Genomic DNA, 21,891 nt, shown 5'->3' with positions numbered 1-21,891 from the left:
TGGCATCCCCGGCCGCCCCGCTTGCTACGGCCCTGCCAGAAGTGACCAGCCTGAGCCAAGCAGCCTACATGTAGGTGGCATGGATGGTGTAAGAGTAAATGTTTAGGGGTGGCAAAGTTGTTTTAAGGAGAAGTACCTCTTTCAGGAGGCTGAGCTTTTTGATGGAGTTCAGGGACAAATCTCTGATTTTAAACATACAGGAAGCCTCTATAAGGGTATGACATTTCTCATTTCTTTCTTTGACATATTTAGGCTACCAGGAAAGCTTACTTTTTAACAACGGAAATGAACATGACCTAAATATTTGACAGCCCTATATTTTGATTGCATTACTTTAGTATTATGTTGTATAAGGATCCTTTTGCTCATTAGAGTCATTGCTCATTAGGTAACAGTGTGTAATACACTCTTCAAAAGGTTCATGGGTGTAGAACCCTCAAGAGAAAAGGGTTCATGACTTTCTACTCAGAGGATGATTTAAGCACTTCCCAGAAGTCTTGCGGTTAGCACAGCTGTGTGAGTGAACATGACACCACTGCCCGCCCACTGCATACACATGTGCATGGTTAAATTTGAATTTGGACAGATATATTTACAATAAAAACACCTTCAAAAAAGTTGGTCGATTTCACATTTTATGTTATCTACAGAAGGTGTGAATTATCCTTCATGCATACATCACTTTAGATCTGAAATCGACCAAGTAATGACAACACACGGGCAATTCTAAAACAACATCTTTTGCACAGAGTTCAATGGGATTTGAAAAGTAAAGTGGCAGTTGAAACTCTAGTGATAACACTTTTACAGTGCATGATGGGCTTCCTTAAATCATCCTCTGCTTTCTACTTTTCCAGATCCATTTTTAGTTCTTAGTAGAACCATTTAACATTCCATGTTTAGGATAGCTCAAGAACCATTTATTAGGGTGGTATTACAGCAAATAAGAAATATTTGTGTGTGACCAATTTGATTTTGAGCAGGCCCGTATGCGCAGGGGGGGTGCGACGCACCCCCCCAAATGTGGAAAAGTATAGAAAAAGTCCAAAATTTTCAGAATTTGCGAGCGTAGCGAGCCAAAAAATCAGGGTTTTTACGCTTTTTTTGGACAAAAAAGGTCCAAATTTTAGGAAGAAAGTCCACTTTTCACAAAATTTGGAAAAAAAAGGTCCACTTTTTCAAAATCAGCACCCCCCAAATGAAATCCTGCGTACGGGCCTGATTTTGAGCTACCTTTTACAATCTTGTAAATTACTTTGGGCTATATCAGTACATGGCAAGTTCTACTTTCTTTAAAATCCGCACCCCAATAAATCCTGGGTATAGAAATTGTCATTAAAATGTATTATGTAGAAACATATTTTAAGGTTTTTAAATGCAATATACTACTATCTGCAATTCTACATGAGGCAGCTTTTTAGATTTTGTCACTTTTATTCATAACTTTTTAATGACTGTTCACACATTACTGTCATGCACTGTCAAGTGCCGCTGCCCAATCACCTCTCTGGTCTGCTATGAATTTTCATTTTCTGAATTGTTTGAAACAATTTAATGTCAACAGTCAGTTCTGACCATCAATATCAGAAAGACACATCAAAATGTCTTTCAAATGTCTTCAAGGTCACTAACATTGGCAATGGAAATGTTTGGAATTGAACTTGACACAGCAATTATGGCAAGAAAGTGATTTGTATGTCTAATATCAATTTGACTAAGATAAATGTCACATGATCTGTCACCTGATCTAATCAAGCCAAAGTAGGGAATTTTGATAATTTGAGTATTATCATCATAACTTGTCCAATGTCCCAAATGTGGAAATTGCTGGATCCTTTCATCGCTAGCATACTTGGTTGCCAATATACAAGCTTTTATAATGCCAATTTTCTTATGTAAACTATTGTTATCAGTTTATATGTGATTACAGTTATACGAATGAGCCGTAAATGTCCTCAATTGTATTCTGAGTTACAGTGTAAAATGGGCATGAAGGTCATATTCATAGGTATTTCAATTTGGTGCTACGTGTATCTCATTAAATGAGGTACACGTAGCACCAAATTGAGGTACCTATGAATACGACCTTCATGCCCATTTTACACTGTAACTCAGAATACAATTGAGGACATTTACGGCTCATTCGTGCTGTAACGGTCACATATTTACCTCTATCTTAATTTCACTATTGACACTTTTTGTCCTGATTTGTTCAGATCATGCCACATACATCCTTACTGACAGATATATATAAATCTATATATTATATCATATATGACCTATTTCCTGGATCTTTCAATCATAATTACACTATTTTGGGCAGGTTGCCAAAAAAATTGCAGCCCAAATTATTATATGTCATATCACTGAAAAGTCACCCAATTTTGTGTCTGATCGATTGGTTGCTATGGGACATGAAATTACCAAAGGCGTGGAAACCAATGTGAAAAAGTCGTCCAATTTATTTCTGAACCATTCGTTTTTATTGGCTAGGAAACAGTGAAAAGTTGAATGGGAAATCTTCAAAAGTCACCCAATTGGGCTGCTAAATAGCAGGTTTGGTAACCCTGCATCTACTTGGTCACTATTTAAATGGCTTTATCAGTATTTCATGTATGAAACTTATTGTTGATGTCATTTTGATTCCATTTTGTCTTGCAGTGAAATTCAAGACCGCACAGTGCTGAAAATCTACGAACCGGGTTTCATAGAGGACGCTAATGCAGTTGCGCGTAGTTGTAACTCTACACCGATAGATTTGAATTACTACTCGGAACCGGAATTAGAATTGGATTATCCTGACACAAGGCGGAATCGTTTTCATACCATGTCAGGAGGATTTTTGCCTGGAAGCGCCCCCAGGATGGCGCAAGAGGAGGTGATACGACCCAATAGCACAACGCCTTTGGAGATGGGTCGTGTTATGCAACAGGTGGGTTGAGGGTCATAGGTTAGGGGCTATAGGTCAGGGGTCATCAGCGAAGGGTCAATTTTAAAGGAAATGTTTTTTATCTATATTAATAGTCATCAGATCAAATATTACAGCATTACAGGGATACTAGAAACACCTTAATTTAGCCAAGATTCAGGGACAAATTTTGTAAAAAGAAAATACCAGAAATCTCAACAAATGATTTTTGTTCCAAATTTTGACATAACTTGCATTTTCATGAGGAATTCTATCTAATTTAGCTTGTTTATTGGTTAAACAACAGTAAAATTAAAGTTTAACACAGTGCAACAAGTTAAACTCAATTTACCCTTGCTAAGAAATGGGCCAATCCATGTTATTGTTTACCGGGTCAGATGTCAATCATTGTCATGCAGATAAATTTGTATTGTTTGGCTCGACCGGGAACCAATGGGATTTACGCCTTCATGAGTTTCGGGCGTGATTAGGTAGTGATTTATTCACTGTTGGTTTTGTATTGGACACGACAACAACAAAATCTTTGGCTACCGATTCTTAGAAATCGACAGCAACTTCATAAGACATAAACAACTGACTGATTGATTATAAAAAATCAAGCTTTGGGAAGCTTAAAATGTGCACGTTTACTGCATCAATAACAAGGACACGCTGATTTTTCTACCTTGTTTCTGCTTACTGCACAACAATATAATCATGATTCAGGTTCCGAATTTAATGCTGCGCTATGTATAATTTAGTGGCGAGTTCGGCGCTGGCATGCAGTGCTAAAACTTGGATGTAAAAAATATTTATACATGTAGTAATATAAACATTTTGGGCACGTTTTGTGAGCTAGCCGAAGTCAGTATTCTATACAATCGTCGTGGAAAATTACGGTAGACGAATCCCACTGAACAGCACAACATGCACGCAAAGCAGTCATCTTCAAGACTTCATGAAATTTGTGGTTGAGTAATTTCTGATTAGGCGGAGAAATATCCGGGTGAGAATAAATTTATTTAATTTATGTATAATGCGGAGTCGAAATTGTATTTAAATGCATCTAAATAATATTTAATGGTGTTTTCTTGCACACGAAAAGTGCTCCAAAACTTTGCAATTCCTGTGGCTTTACGCATTTAATATTAATGTTTGTTTACCAAGTGTGGTTCTATGAATAATTCAAGAGGTGTAATTGTTATGGCCCAAAGCGGGGCAGGGTTTTACAATGCACATGTAGCCATTATCCAAATAAGGCAAAGGCGTAATAAAAGCGCGCTCATTATGACGTCAGGGTCCTTGAGAATTTGACATGGGCGAATCAATCGATATCCCGATTGGCAAACAATGACTTCCCATTGCAAATCAATGGCGATTTTTTCCGGTGTCATCGTATACATTTGAGCCATAGTTTTTATCCGGCGAATTTGGACAAATATTACCAAAGTTACAGCAATTGTCGAATCAGTTTGGCAGCTCGGAATTCGGGATGACAAAATTTAAGCAAATTAAACTATCGTTTTTGATTGCGTCGGTTCATTTAAGTAGGTTTTTTTTTTAGCATCGGGTATGTTTTTAGGGTAAAGTTGACAGCCGTATTTTAATTTGGTGCCGAATTCAGTTCAAGCAGTGCCAAGAAATATTGTCACTTTTCTTGAAATTAATGTGGTTATCATTCAAGGGATCCCTTTTATAGTTAAAACTCAAAAAATGTTGGGATCATTTGGCTTACAATTTACGTATTAAAAGCTGGAAAGTCATAAGTAGAGAATTTACAGATGGTCAATTTTATGTTCCTACTTGTAAATAACAAAATGAATAAAATAGAATAACAAAAGGGAAGATGTAAGCGATGATAATGTCGGTCAACGATTACGTGATTGGGTTGGGAAATCCTAATAATGATAATAGTTTTAAGTAGCAAAAGATACGGTGTGCAGATGATAATCTTTAACGCCTCGTGTAGCAAAATAGTTCACACAGGCAATCTATTTTAGCCATAAAAAATCTGGCAAAATCCGTGTGCAAATTCCCGTCTCCCTCGTTCGTCAAAATGGGGTAAAGACAGCCCGTCACCCCCTGGCGAATTTAAGCGTGATTATGCGTTTGTGGTAAAATTTTAGACAATTTCTAGGTGTGATTTCACCTTTTATGTTAATGCAAGCATATTTTGGGTGATAGTTGTTAGTATAACATTAGCAGGCCAGGTTTTTGTGGCTTATTGAAAGGAAGGGTATCATGAGTATATTTACCCTTGGATATTTACCTTCATAATGGACGATTATGTCTAAGCTTACTCTGCATAAAACGTATATAATTTACATGACAGAGTCGGTAATGCATTAGTTTTGTTTGGTTGGTTGAATCTGGTTTGATTGTGGCATAATGCCTTATTTATAAGGTAACCTAGTTTCATTCATAAAGTGGTCATTTAGTGTAGGTCTAATTTTAGTCACGGGTTGTAGACAAAATGTATCGATAAACAAGGATAGTCCCGATATGTCCCTAGACGAGAATGGTTATTGAATACTTGGATTTTGGATTTGGATTGGAAATTTGATTGGACTGGAATTGTAATGTTCTTTTCTTTGGATTTGGAGTGAAGTTGGATTTAAAAATGGGATGTGAATTGAAAATTTAAAAAAATAAAAAATAAATAAATAAATTTAAAAAAAAATAAATAAATAAATAGATAAATAAATAAATAAATAAAATAAAAAATAGGCAAGGCTCTTTTCTTAGGATTGAATTTGGATTTAAAATTGGTTTTTGGATTTGGATTGGAAATTTGATTGGGCTGGAATTGTAATGTTCTTTTCTTTGGATTGGATTGAATTTGGATTTAAAATTGGATGCTGGATTGAAAATTGGAAGAAAAAAAAAAATAAATAACATTGCAATGCTTTTTTCTTTGCATTGAATTTGGATTGAATTTTGGATTGGAAATTTGATTGGACTGGAATTGTAATATTCTTTTCTTTGGATTGAATTTGGATTTAAAATTGGATGTGGATTGAAAATGGAGAAAAAATAAATAAATAAATAAATAATTGCAAGGCTCTTTTCTTTGGATTGAATTTGGATTTGGATTGAAAATTGGATGTGGATTGAAAATGGAGAAAAAAATAAAAAATAAATGAATAAATAATTGCAATGCTCTTTTCTTTGGATTGGATTTGGATTGAAAATTGGATTTGGATTGAAAATGAAAAAAATAATAATAATAATAATGAAAGACCAGGGTTTATCATGTGTGTTTACGGTCTGTGTGAAGGATTTTGATCATAGTTGCATACCTTTTTTAAGTATTGGGAGAAATTGATATGAACGCATCCCTTGTTAGGCTTTGATCACAGGCTCAGCGGGAATGTGGACGAGCTCTTGAGTCTTTATAGAACTTGATGGTATTAGTAATTTGAAGTTCAACGGAAGATTTTAGATCATAAAACTTGGTGAAGAAGGATCTTGGATACAAATGTAGTTTAATAATCTTGTGGTAATTCTCAGGTCATCAAATATTTGGATGGTGATTTAAGGAGGAGTAGTTATGAGTGCCGCAAATACATTGGTAATCTCCCTGTTGGCCACAAGGGGTCAATTAAAAGTAAAGTAAAATAAATTGGATGGTCATGAAACCAATATAAAGATATCTGATTAGGAAAAATCGTTAAGCAGGGTCAAAGAACTAATTAATGTAGCGAAGGATTTCATGAAAAGCGGGATAAAAATTCCTGAGGTCAAGTAAGTATAATGCGGATTGTGTAAAAATTGGGAAAATGTGTTCCCTCATCCCTTGCATTTGTGATACAATGACAAGTATATATTGTGTCAAAGCACTTTTATTGTGGATTAAGGGTAATTAAGGCAAAGATTGCTTCAGTTTCTGGAATTAGTAATTAGTAAATGTCATATTTTGAAAGGGTTAAATTTGTATGAGAATAGATCGCACAAATAATTTGTCATGCTTATCCACTTAACACGATGGTTCATAAAAATGGTCAGGGAAAGAAATTAATACAAATTAAATATTCATCTGTCTCCTGATTACTTGTGTTGGATCACAAACAAAATCTCAAGTTACACAGGGTAATTAGTATAGATGTGCTGGCAGGTTGTTTCCCATTTCTTTTTTTTTTTTTTTTTATATATATTGCAGGCGATACCAATGACACTTGATGCTGGTGGTAAGAAACAAGCCTGACCTGTATGTACACCTGGACACCCATATAATTGCTAGTGACTACGAGACTTTGTGTGAGGCGACAGTAGACTTTGACATGCACAGCGAAGCATATTGAAAATTTTGTGTCATCTGCGAAACTGAACTTACATACGAGCAATACAAGGAGAACATGCATCTTTTACACATATTGTACTGTCAGAAGTCTATTGAACCAAATAAGTTCTGAAGTTCGAGTCCAGCTAACGAAAAAGTTAATACTTTAGGGCTTCTCTGGTGTATATAATAGCATCGTTTGATCAACCACAGTTGAACTTTGCATGGGAAATATTAATTTGAGCATTCCTTCGATGTCGAGTAGTGGAAATTTGGAAGATAGGTTGTGCATGATTTAGCCATGACCGGCGCTTTGGTAAGGCAACTCAGGAACAAAGGGTCGCATGAACATCGAGAGTGCTGAAATAGAATAAAATAAAGCAAGACATCAGGCAGAATGCTGTTAGCCACATTGGTCCAATATTTCTGACGAAAATGGAACGAAACAACCCAATCACTGGGTTCCGTATGTGCGGTTGTGCGCAAGTGTACTGGCCAGTGCAATGGGTGCCCTACTCGGATCACAAGGTCTATTTTCACTACACAACAGAATAACCCGATTTCTGCCCGAGATAGACGAAAAGATTTTTCAATTGGTAACTAAAAGTATGAAAGAAAGTTAACCATTGCCATGTTGATCATCAAAAAGCTCAAATCAACATCTTCATTACCGATTCTTAGAAATCAACAGATTTTCAATTGGTAACTAAAAGTATGAAAGAAAGTTAACCATTGCGATGTTGATCATCAGAAAGCTCAAATCAACATCTTCATATATTTGAAGAAAGAGTCGTAAATTCATCCAACTTCGCATTGGTAGTGGACAACATATACAAAAATTTTGCAGAGTTGGACGAAAACTTTAGGGGACAACATGGGAATTTTCCATTGGACAAATGAATCTCATGGGACTTGGAATATCACTAATATCTGGATTTCTAAAAATTGAATTACATTGTAAGTAAAATTGTACAAGAAACAATTTATACAGTGGTGAGCCCTCTGATATTATATTGATGTGCTTTGCGTTACGTAATAGTATGACTATACGAGGGTAGAAGTGGTGAGTACATCACGTCAGGTGCGGTTTATATCTCAACAACACATATATTCTGTTGCACATTTGAAATTAATAACATTTAGTTAATCGTGCTGGTATTTGTTTGATTAAGTCTGTGTTAAAGGGAAGTAGGAATCAACTCCAGGTTGGCATGGGGTAGCTAGACTCTGGGGCCAAGTACTATGCCCTCATTTTTTCTAGTTTTTTGTGAGGTTGCGCAGCCGGCTAGTTATCGCGTTGATTTCTTTCAATATCCTATTGTGACTATACAATGTATCTCGCAGCATATAGAGCCAGCATAATTAGTAGTGTTATTGTGGAGAATTATATGGATTACAGTCAATATCCAGCAAAGAAATTATAGTGCTGTTTTATGCTAATCAGCAATTAGTGGCACAGAGCCAAACTGTGATTTATATTTCAATGTGCCAACAATAAAATCCTTCATTGAGGTTCCATTTAGTTATCAGTAGCATTATCAACATAGGCAGATATATCACCATGTAGTTTCTGGTTTCAAACAGACGCTCTCAAATGCGCTAGTCAACTTTTAAATATGTGCCTCATTCCATTGTGTATCATCCAGGAGCGTTAGAGGAGGTTTAGGTAATGATATCCGTGCAGCAAAGTGAACAAACAAGTTTAAGGGGAGGGGGAATTAACCAAGTTCCTTATAAAATAAGTCCCTTGTGTGGGGTTTTGAATTATCTTTTCTGTATTTATTTATTATGATATATGTATATGTCATAGAATGCTAACATTAAGACTTGATCCTTTGTAACTTCAGGTAGACCACCTGTTGAAGAGTCTCAGGAATTCCACTTGGGAGCGTGGGATCTGTATGCACCAGTACCGTAATTTATTGTTGAGTTTCCAGCCATGATATTTGATGAATGTTCCACGGGTTCGGGGTCAAACGCTCAGAATTTAGCCTCGGGTGGCGGCCACCCGAGTGCAAGTTTGGATCACATTTGGTTTAGCCATGATATTTGATTTAATGATCCACGGGTTCGGGGTCAAAGCGCTCAGAATTTAGCCTCGGGTGGCGGCCACCAGAGTGCAAGTTTGGATCACATTTGATTTTGCTACGAGATTTTCTGCGCCTTTGGTCGTTGTTTCGCTAGAGTCTTGGGTTGGGTAATTCGCTCGATTAGAGAATCTCCTATTATATATTTGGCTATAATACGGCTGAGAATTTGTTTGTTTGTTTGTTTGTTTATTTGTTGTAGGTACTGGTGCGGGTCTTAAACAAAAGTCAATAAATGGTTGTCGTGTCTGATTGCCAACATGCATGCAAATTTTTGCGTCCGAGTGTTTTTCAATTTCTCTGTCTTAGGGTAATAAAGTTTAACACAGTGCAACAAGTTAAACTCAATTTACCCTGCTAAGAAATGGGCCAATCCATGTTATTGTTTACCGGGTCAGATGTCAATCATTGTCATGCAGATAAATTTGTATTGTTTGGCTCGACCGGGAACCAATGGGATTTGCCGCTTCAGCGGGTTTCGAGGCGTGATTAGGTAGTGATTTATTCACTGTTGGTTTTGTATTGGACACGACAACAACAAAAATCTTCCCACCCACCGCGCCCTGTGTGGACATGTGAGAAGGAAGTAAAATATAATTATGTGTGACAGTAATGAGATAATGACCTGTATAAATACAGATATATTTTATCTACTACATGGTAGTGTGTTAAATAATAGCTAATTAAAGCATTTAACTGTCTGTAAGTTTAAAAGAAAAATCAAGAATTATGGTCCCTGTAGATAAGGAGGGAGGAATAAAGAGTTGCGCCGATCATTAAAATTACATGTGACTTGCAATTAATTTCCCTTTCTCAGATCGTCAAAGATACAATGTACACTGTTTAATTAGATCATGTGTTCAATATGTTGCCACATAAAATTTATATAATTGTTCTGTATCGACCTTTTTTAGAATGATAGTTCAAGAGGGAAAGTAAGTCGTCAAAACTATATATGTACAGGAATTGACAATCGTATTGTTACATACAGGCACAGGACTGGTGTCATCAAAAACAGTAAAGTAGTCTTTTATAAGGTCAAAGACTTCACACAGTAAGCAAAAGAAAATAATGCTGGGTTTTGAATTATCTTTTCTGTATTTATTTATTATGATATATGTATATGTCATAGAATGCTAACATTAAGACTTGATCCTTTGTAACTTCAGGTAGACCACCTGTTGAAGAGTCTCAGGAATTCCACTTGGGAGCGTGGGATCTGTATGCACCAGTACCGTAATTTATTGTTGAGTTTCCAGCCATGATATTTGATGAATGTTCCACGGGTTCGGGGTCAAGCGCTCAGAATTTAGCCTCGGGTGGCGGCCACCCGAGTGCAAGTTTGGATCACATTTGGTTTAGCCATGATATTTGATTTAATGATCCACGGGTTCGGGGTCAAACGCTCAGAATTTAGCCTCGGGTGGCGGCCACCAGAGTGCAAGTTTGGATCACATTTGATTTTGCTACGAGATTTTCTGCGCCTTTGGTCGTTGTTTCGCTAGAGTCTTGGGTTGGGTAATTCGCTCGATTAGAGAATCTCCTATTATATATTTGGCTATAATCTGGCTGAGAATTTGTTTGTTTGTTTGTTTGTTTATTTGTTGTAGGTACTGGTGCGGGTCTTAAACAAAAGTCAATAAATGGTTGTCGTGTCTGATTGCCAACATGCATGCAAATTTTGCGTCCGAGTGTTTTTCAATTTCTCTGTCTTAGGGTAAACAGAGAATTTGAAAAATTGATTTGTTTTGAAATTTGATGTGGATTTAAATAGAATATTGATCAGTGCGCCTGTCCCACCAGATAAAGCTATTAAAAGCTTAGCTTGCCAACTTGGATATGTATGAAGTGTAAATATTCAGGTAAACAAATTCAAGAAATGTATTTGTACCAGAGATAGCTACTTATATTTCAATACTGTCTGATGTTTATGTATTATAAATATACACCGAGCAGGGCCCACATCCATAATCGACCTAATTTGTCTGTTGGATGAGGTGAACTTCTGATATAACTATGATTTAAGGGATCTGGAATGAGCGTTTTGAGCGTTTCGACAGTATTTTTTTATGGGACATGAGAGCACATCAAACATATCAAATTGCATTTTGAATACGGAGAATATCTTTCTGATATCAAATAATTTTTATTTTTTGAAATTCACGATATAATACAAATTTTATGACAATTTTTCACATTTTTGATATATAAAAAGACCTAATTTTTTTGTGTGTTTTGGGGAAAAAATCCATATCTTCAATACGAAAGGTCAAAATTTTCAATTGATCGTCGACTTTTCATCCCACCTACATACACTTTAAGTATAAATCATCAGATTTATAAAGTTTACTTGAGTACTGTTAAATATCAAAAATATCAATTTTAATCATTTGCCATAAAATGTGTATTACATTGCAATTTCAAAAAATCAAAATTATTTGATATCAGAAGGACATTCTTCATTATTCAGAATGCAATTCGATATGTCTGATGTGCTCTCATGTCCCATAATAAATACTGTCCAAACGTCCATACCCCATCCCTTAAAGAGATAGTCAGACATTTACCAAACCTGAACAATCTAAAATTCATAAAATTTCAGATTTTGACATTTTTGGAACAAAAACAAAATGTGATAATACAGCAAATGTGAAAGTAATTCAATAAAGGCAAATTTGGGCTATTCCAGTTGAAATCCATACTCCCCTAGAGCCCCTATGTAAGTCATGACTGTAATCTTCTGCACAGGGAATGTGAATTTCAAATGGAGTTTACCTGAATGGGTGAATCCATTTGAATGGATTTCAACTGGAATCAACAATACTGACATGTGTGACCGTACACGGTGAATGAGCCGTAAATTCCTCCCCCGGTCAATTTTGTTTTATTTTGTGTTTAGAAAATATACATCATTCTTAAGCTTTAAAATGGAATATTATTTGATTTCAAACGATATCCAGAAGCAGGGTTATGGTTTGTTGAACTTTGCTCCTTTAACAAAATGGCAGCTTTTTTCGTTTCTACATGTGTCTCTTTTTCCACATTGCTGGCAATAAATATCAAACAGTCATAATTGGCGGTCATTTCAAATCATCCCCAAGTCAACGAGGTTCAAGAAAGTTCTTTCATTGTTAATTGTCACAAATACAAAATACAGTGCCTGGTAACACACCACTTGAACAGGATTTAGCCAAAGCAAACAAAGACCAGGGCTATTAAAAATTCTATAGCCATGGTAGAAGCTTGTTATCCTCTTCAACAATAGGATTATTGATTGGTGTTTGACTACCAAAATGAGATAGATGTCACGCCAACTACAGTTACCGATGAATACGACCTTCATAAACATTTTACACTTTAACTCTGAATACAATTTAGGGAATTTACGGCTCATTCGTGCTGTACGGTCACATTTAGCATGAAGTATGCATACTTTTTGTGTGTTTGCCAGTAAGGCTGATGAAATTGGGAAATGCTGGTTAACATGTGCAAATGTAGCTTGTGGCAACGTGTAATGATCTAAAAATGCCAAAAGCTTGCATTTGTAGAATGTAGTGATTGCGATAGAAATAACAGAATGTAGTTGAAATAAAACCAATATCTCACTCTAGAAAAATGGAATCAATGAAATATTATCAATGGATTATAAAAAACAAGATTTGAATGAATGTATCACTTGTGATAAAACGTGACAAAGATGAGGAAATTCTGCAGTGTGCACAGGTGTATTTAATGTATGCATATTTTAGCTTGAGCTTGTTTACCATGTAGTGTTCAAACATTATGTAAGATAACTCTCTCCAAGCGGGTGTCGACTGCAGACAACAATTTTCTTTTTTTTTTCAAAAATTCAAAAATTTTAGAATTTTACATTTACATGATCATATTTGGAATCAGCATAAAAAATGCATTAAAATGAGTACAAACAAGCCTAGTATTGGTGCAGAGGCTCTTAACATAGCTCTTGGTATTTTGAGAAAATTTTGATTTTTTATGTTGAAGGTGTGGTTAGCACACAGAGTATTAATGCACAAACTAATTATACTCAGATGTTGACACTAACATTATAATTCATATTTCTTCCTACGCACTCCAGGATCCATCTTTTTTGCGCAACTCTACAGAGAGATCCAGCGAAAGGCCACGTCCGTCCTCATCAATCGACTCATTTCTCAGAACCGACCGATCAAACACCAACAACGTGCCTCGTCCTGCATCCGCTATGGAAGTGGGCAACTTCCAACGAGGTACGCTAGAACGCTCAAGTGAACGAATCATGCGGCCTAACCAGGATGCCTTCCAGAGGGGTGGAGTCGAGAGGTCTAGTGAGCGGGTCCAGCGACCTGTATCTGCAGAGCCAATCTACCAGCGCCCGCCTAATAGGGCGCAGACGCTACCGGCCCAGATGTCTCCGGATGCGATCAAGATGTATCAGCCTCATCCTAATACTTCTGCAGGTAATACTAAAGGTAATTATGGTTAAGCTTACGTTGGCATGGTAACTAAGGGTTCAGTGAATAGTGCATGCCCTATACTTGTCAAGTACAGATGCTACATGTACCCGATGTCACCAGGTACACGCAATTTGCATCAGCCACATGTTACATCCTAATACTTTTTTGTGTAATATAAAAATTAAAATGTAGTTAAGCTTAATGATGGAACAGGCAGATGATGTGGCCAACACTACAGCCTCGTTCAATTTGGTGGTTGACGGTGAGTTTCACTCGCATCACCCTGCATTTAGCATCACCTGATCTGTTTCTACTGGAGCCATTACCGTGTATTCGTCGCATCACCCTGCATTAACTCAAATTCAACAATGATCGTGTTTCTACTAAGCTTAGTAGAAACACGATCATTGTTTGAGAATGGACATCGCAAATTGCCATGAATAAATTGATACAGTAATGGGACAAAAAAGTGTTCCAACACCCCCAGTTTTTATATTGTTTCCAATTTTGAGTTGTCATTATGTGCAATGCCAAATCCTCAAGGCCTCTGTACATTGCTGACCACTATTCAATTCGCTGACGAAGTGACGTAATAATCGGATTAACTACCACAGCAATAGGTGAAAACAATTTTTGAATAGATCGCTCTGCACTAATACGTTCACACGGTACCTCTGCATTGAATGATAATAATAATAATAATAATTAACAACATTTATCAAGCGCAAAATACAAAGGTTTCTAAGCGCTAATAACTCGCACCTGTAAGATTAGTATCTTTGAAAAGAGCGGTATTGTATTTACTACTATGATTGCAAATATTTACAGGTGATGAGTGCAACCTGCTTGTAGTGCAGGGCGATATATTCAAAATTGTTTTCACCTATTACTATGGCAGTTAATCCGATTTATTACGTCACTTCACCAGCGAATTCATTTGAGTGTAAAATTGCAGTGGAGTACTAAAAATCAACATTTGTCACAACAAAACAACATATGCAAATTCCTTGTAATTACTATATACTCATCTTATCTCTCTTTTTCAAGACTAAGATAATATACCTTCATATTAAAATAAGAAAAATTCTATAATATGAACCATAAAAATGGACTCAAACATTTGAATATCGCATCGGTTAAACAATGTCCTATATTTTTTGCCAAGATATATAACTCCTGGATGACCATCGTAGATAACGAGATAACCATTTTATTAGCGGTCACTGTATAATTTTTACACTTGATGTAACAAATTTTGATAAAGTCAAGTCGACAACGAACCAACCTGTTCTAGTTTATCGAGGTCAGGTGAAATCGGGGAGAAAATTATTGATGTCAATTGAGTGACCTATTTCAGTACAAGTAGAAGTATTTTGTTGTGATGTAACACCAAAATATTGCTTGACCAATGAAATTTAAAAAAAAATGTTTGGTTAACCAACATTAAAGGAATTATTAGTAGTTTGCGAGACAAGAAAACCCTAAAATCCATTAACATTCTGATTGTTGGAATGATAATATGAAACAAATGGCAAAGGAAGAAACAGTCTGGTAAAGACAGAATCTGACATTCAAATGAAGGTAGGGTATACAAATGTACACACTTTTATTGGCATTGCAGGAGAGTGAGGAATCGGCCAAATTTGTTGTGTAAGTAGGTCGGTCACATCGCATACTGTTCTATTCAAAAACAGACAAAAGTGTTTCACATACAGGGTTATACAATTATACTGGTCTTGGATTTAGCCTCAAACTTATTTATTGCAAATTAATTTTCCTCAAAGGGCATTTTTTTATGAAGAAGTTTTTAATTTTGGTGAATTCTACATGCCCATAATTATTTCAAGTAACATTGTGTAACATGGTATTCAAGTTAAAGCTCTGTATGTGAAACAATTTTCTTTTAAATGGTATTAAACTTATAGGTCTGTATGTAATGTGACAGGATTTGTCCCCCACAGAACTATATGTTAAACATCAAAAATAGTCAGTGGAATTTCCTTCACCTTAACTCACTATTTTGACTTAAATTGAACAGAAACCCTTCCTGACAGTTATTACTAATATTATTTCAGAATTTTGGGTAAAGATTAACAAATTTTAAATTTAACAGAAATTGTACAATTACGACTTTACACATTGTGTGATTTTCTTATGCAGCGCTGTTTCAGTAGGCCTACACCTGTTAACCACCAAAACTTTTGTTCTCATTGCATTAGGATCCACAACATGTTCATCTATTAGGGCACAGTTCTTTAACCCCAATACATTTGTACATTCATTGAATGACCTGAGAAAATTTGGGTACAAAAACTCATACTCTGCAACTTGAGGTCAAATTTTGCACTATGAATGTTTAATTGATGTTATTGAACTATGCCATTGGGATGAGGCTATTGTGGTCCATAGTGTTGTATATCTAAAGACACCTTGTTGGCATTCCCATTCTAAAGCATTAACTTGATCTGTTTGCAAACAGGTGTGCTTACAGATTTGTTAAATTTTTAACCAAAAAATACAAAAAAGTAGTTGTTTTCCACCAAATCTCACAGGTACATTTGAAGCGCCTTTGATGCACAGAGCTTTAAAAAGCCCTGTACAATGTGATGGTTCTATTACATACCCACAACCTGGCCTGCTTTTCCAGTGCTTTATGCCTCCTCTACAACGCTTCCTCATATTAAAGTTGCACACTCTGTGATGTCATGCATGCATGGAATTGTTTTTAGTATTAAAGGATGGAATTACAAAATAACACCCTGTGACAAATGTTTGATATTTGCATATAAATTAGCCTCAGAATCAGATCAGAAATTAGATCAGAAATGTGATTTTTTAACCACCACAATCTATGATATGCTACAAAAATGCTTGATAAAATCAAAGAATGTTTGTACTTTTATTACTTCTGTTCTTTTCTTATCGCATGAACAATACTGCCTAATTTGGAATGGTAGGGCACTAGCAGTAAACACTGGAGATAGCAATTTACACTTTCAGATTGAATTATTTACATGTTTTATGCAACAGACATGATTTATTGTGATCAAATTGTCTTACGTGTAACGATTGTTGATCGTTCTGTTGTGCGCTTAGACAACATAATTTGTACAAAATATCCCTGATAATCACTTTAATAAAAGCTTAATATTCAGTTGATATCACAACATCCTCTCAGCTTCTGTAGCTATTAAAGTAAATCGTTCTACGTGCAAAATGTGCTGAAAATTGCCGGAAGAGAAAATGATACAGAAATTAGTATTTTGAAGAAAATTCAAGCGGAGTGTAAGGAGGGAAATGGCTTTATTACACTGATATCTTGTTATATCTTTGAATTACGTTAACTGCGGTATGCAGCATGCTACATAAATTGTTCAAATGGCAAAAGCTGCCTCATTATGTAAAAATTCACAGTAACTTGAAAATACCATCAAACCAATGCTGAATGCATAGGTGAAAAACTTTAGTTTGAAAACAAGCATTATACCATCTATCTAAAGAGATAGAACAAATAATAAAGAGATAGAACAAATGATGTAAATATATCAGAGAATTAAAACCAAAGAACCAGGACTCAATCACCATCTTGATATATGCATAGGGCTCAAATTAGGAGTATTTGTGTTTTGATCAAAATAAACCTGAAACTAATCGGTGCTTGTGCGCGATACTTGACACACTTCATGGCATGACACACCGACTGCATCAAGGGAGTGACACAATGCGTTATACAGGCTGAGTCAAAAAGAAGTAAACTCATGTTTGATGGGCTGTAACTCGAGATCTGTAAGAAGTGTGCTAAAAATGAAATTACCATTAGAAAGAACAAATTCTACACATCTAAATTTAAAAAAGAATTGTTGCAATTGCTCACAGCAAACTCTAGTTATACTCATTTGAATATAACCACCCATTTTTGTAGCTGCACACAATTTCACTTCCCAAATAGGGGCCTACCTATTATATTGATTGGTAAGGCGCGATATTCAAATGCAAATACAGTTCTTTGGCAGGTGTAGTTTCGATCAATAATTCCTACATGTTAAAGAGCTCTTTTTAATATGAATTTTACCTCATTGCACTACAAATGACAACATGGCACCACAATTTACCGCACGGGAGCGAACGTTTCTGTCGACGAAGTATCATGAAACTAAGAGTCCCACTGAAGTTCAGCGTCTTTTTCGTCTCCAATTTCCTACAGCTAACCGGGTTTCATGTAAGGGAGCAGTATATAAGAATGTGAACAAGGTTAATGTGCATGGGACACTAAGGAACATACAGCCGGAAGCTTAAGGCAGACCACGAACTGCTAGATCACAATTGAAAGTTGCTAGAGTTAGACATGCGACAACAAGACCAAAGATTAGCTCAATACTTTACCCAACATTCCCCAATCAAGCTTCTGCCGGATTGTTCGTAAAGACTCGAATTGGTATCCATAGAATTTGTTGAATATTAATTAAAAGCAAAAGTTGTCTTTTCAACAATAAATCCTGATAGCACTTTGCTGATTCGTCAAAATGGAAATGGGCTCGGATGAAAATCAGCCGTGTGCAGCTACAAAAATGGGTGATTGTATTCAAATAAGTATAACTTTAGTTTGCTGTGAGCAATTGCAGCAATTCTTTTTTTTATTTAGACGTATAGAATTTGCTCGTTCCAATGGTATTTTTATTTTTAGCAGATACTTTGCAGATCTTGAGTTACAGCCTCTCAAACATGAGTTTACTTCTTTTTGACTCAGCCTGTAGTGTGATTATTCGTTCGTTTTCTCATACTGTTGACAAAGGAAATGCATACCCCCAATTTCTCCCTCATAACTGACAACGCTATTGCACATGGTAGTATAGGGGTTCTCTGGTTTAAATTGTGAATTTATAAATACTAGCGGTCACCCGTCTTTCGCGGTCAGGGTCTTTCGCGGTTAGTAAATTTTGTACATTTTGTGTACATGTAAATGTTTTATTTAATGTGATTAATGGTATGAGAGGAGATGATCATTTAGAACTTAGAAGTATAATATTTAGTATCTTTTCCATATAAATCAATGGTTTGGAATTGCAATTAGATCATGTCTTGCCCCTGTGGGATGCTGGTCGCTCTGATATTTAAGATTTTTATGCATTTGTTTCTACAGTACTTTTTAGCCCATTTTGGACAAATTTGTTGTACCTTTTAGCTCATTTTTTATCATTTTCATCCAAGTTTGTCCCCCACCTTGAAATGTACCTTGCTGCCCCCCCCTCCCGCAAAAGTCCTGGCTACATCACTGAGCAGATGAACACAATTTTATTCACATCCCTCTTGGCCCGCTGTGGCCTAGCTGCTGTATGATCAATAAGAAATTTTAAAAAAAGTAGAAATTTGACACATGGCAACTATAGTAGTTACAACAATTTAAATCCTGAGATAGCGATTGGTTGTCAGTGTGCACTCAATCAGAGAAACTATCTCTGACATATCTCACATTTATGTTTGCCAGTTTGCACATTCTATCAGCAACGCATCCGACACTCGCTTTTTATCTCGCCAAGATTTTGATTGACACCTTAACAGATTAAACTTACGTATCACGGTTCTCTATGCATTTGTTGTCATGGCGATAGACGACAATCAGGTTTCCTGATCTTGTCAAATTGTCCTTGTTTGCGAGATTTTTTGTGTGCGAGTCATTTTCCTCGTTTAGATACGAGATCTGGATAGTTCAGGACAATCAAGTAGCAACTTCTGCAAATTTGAAATTTGTTTTATGAGTGCAAAAAGAAATGATAGCTTACTTATTCTTTAAAAGTACGAGGGGTGATTGATAAGTTTATGGGCTAAGGTAGAAGGAGATGAGCTATACAGTTTTGACTGATATTCTGTGCAGTTCAACTTACTGATTGTGCAGTGCATGGACAAACAAAAGATAACAGACTGCGTACAAGCTGTCAAAGTCTTAGCATCACCCGATAATGAGGGCCGATTGTTCCATGAAATGCGTAATCGCGAAGGCACGCAAGGCTCTATCGCGTATACGCAAAGGCATGCAATGCTGGTGTGATTGTTAGACATGGCACAGTCGAACAATCGGCCCTCATGAATTCACAGCATACAATGCACAGAGACTTTGACTGTTGATATACATGGTCTGTAGTAAGGGAGAGCGGGGAGTGTTCGCCCTATATTTTTCTGACCAGCCTAGCGGTGTCAATTTTAAGGTTAGGGATGACCTGATTAGCCCATGTGAAAGCCCTATGTCTTAGCTATATACAGCCACAATCCCAGAACTATAGGCCTTACAATAGCAACAGGATAGAGCAAACAAAAAGTTTTGCAAAGTGGCGAACTTGCCCCATATTGGGGCAGGTTCGCCCATATGGTGGGGTAAGTTCACCCTAATCACAAAAAAGGTTTAAACATGCATAACAATAACATATTAAATGCAAACATTTAGCAAGAGTATACAGGGCATCCATTCTCTTCTGGGGAGTCACTAAATTTGTTGCAGGGGTCGGGTCAGGGTAAAATGTAGGGGTCCAAAGTGAGCTTAAACGTATCATGTTTACAACTTCGGGGAGATTATGGATTAGGACATAAACAGTGGTATGAGTAATACTGATACCACTTAACTTTAAAAACATGCTTTTCAGTAGTTTTACCTTGTTTAATGGTATAATTATAAATATTTTGCATAATACGCTGATGGGGCAGGTCAGCCCTCCAGTTTGGGGTAAGTCCGCCCGGGGAAGATATAGGGTGAACATGCCCCATCCTCAAAAGGGCGAACATGCCCCTTGTGCAAATTTTAGTATTTTCTTCAGGGTATGCAAAATACAAATCGAATAAGGAGTTTATAACTGCATTAAATCTTCGACAAATCCCATATGTTCCCAATACAGATTTCCATTAAAACCATCTGTATTTATGTATCAATGATAATACAACATTATTAATGCAAAAAAAAATTACGTTTTGGTGTAATTTTTTTGTTTTGGCTGCAGTTCGATGAACACGTCCCTAGGCCTATATGTCGCGTAGCTAATATGAGAAGTTTATAATGACCTATGTCACCTAATTTTGCCATCACCAAATTCCCCGATAGCCGTAGTGCTGAGAAACAAGGGGTGGGCGAACCTGCCCCTAGGGCGAACACTCCCCGCTCTCCCCTAGTCTGTGGTGCAGTGTTATCTGCTACATTGGTCTCAAGGGCTTATCAACCCATGGAGATCCACAAAGACACACATTTCGTACAACATGATAAAGAAGTGGGCTGGTGAATGTGGCAAGGAGAGTCCGGAAGTTAAGACAACCTTGTCCAGGAAGGCCAGTCACTAAATTGACTATTCTCAGTAACTTCTGTCTGTTAAGTTATAATTATCTCTAACAGAAAAACAAGAAATATAACAACTTCAAACTTTCTTTGTATACATTCAATAAGTTGAACTGTATAGCTCATCTCCTTCTACCTTAAGATACAAACTTATCAATCACCACTCTTAAATCCTCTGGGTCAATTTATAAAACCATATTGTAGAATAGTGTACTGCATCCTTTAAAGGTAATCATTAGAGATACTTTTGCCAGGATTTTGTAGAGATCAGTTTCCATTTAAAAAGGATTCAACTATCAGGATTCCCTAGGGCTGCTAAGAGTTAGCTGGCATGGGTCCGGGTATAGATGGAAATTCATGGCCAGTAGAATATAGAGCCATATTAAATATTATAGGCCATGTTTTTAGAAAAAATTTCATGAGAAATGATATTTTTATACCATAGTAGTCCTTCAAATGAGCCTGTGTATGTTCTTGCTTCAGGCCCCCTAAGAAACAGGCCCTTACCCTCCTTCCTGTTAGTTGGCTGCATGGTTCCAAATTGGTGGGTCAACCCCAAATAATTGGTTTGGCAAGCTTGAAATGTGAGATCGGAAGATTTTACATAATGGGATATTCCAGTTGAAATCCATACACCCCCTGTGGAAAACATGACCATAATCCCCCCCACACACACAGGGTGCTTAAATTTCAAATTGTGTCACCCATTCTGGTAACCCCACTTGAAATTCACACTCCCTGTGTGGAAGATTAAGGTCATGTCTTCTGCAGGGGTGAGTGGATTTCAACTAGAATAGCCAAATGATAGTAATAATAATACTAATAATAACAAAAATAATGTGCGATTA

General features: G+C 36.5%; 1 protein-coding gene across 5 annotated transcripts in view; it reads left to right on the top strand.

Moving 5' to 3' along the window:
- Positions 1 to 21,891, top strand: part of LOC140150722 (coiled-coil domain-containing protein AGAP005037-like) — a 338,931-nt gene that overhangs the window by 253,718 nt on the left and 63,322 nt on the right. For all 5 annotated transcript variants that reach the window (XM_072172816.1, XM_072172814.1, XM_072172812.1 and 2 more), the window contains 2 exons: positions 2,662 to 2,932; positions 13,371 to 13,743. In XM_072172816.1, coding sequence (XP_072028917.1) covers positions 2,662 to 2,932; positions 13,371 to 13,743 — 644 coding nt within the window. The remainder of the gene's footprint in view (positions 1 to 2,661; positions 2,933 to 13,370; positions 13,744 to 21,891) is intronic.

This window comes from Amphiura filiformis, chromosome 4 (assembly GCF_039555335.1).
Source record: "Amphiura filiformis chromosome 4, Afil_fr2py, whole genome shotgun sequence".
Classification (NCBI taxonomy): Eukaryota; Metazoa; Echinodermata; class Ophiuroidea; order Amphilepidida; family Amphiuridae; genus Amphiura; species Amphiura filiformis.
This window is presented reverse-complemented; position numbering and strand designations above follow the sequence as displayed.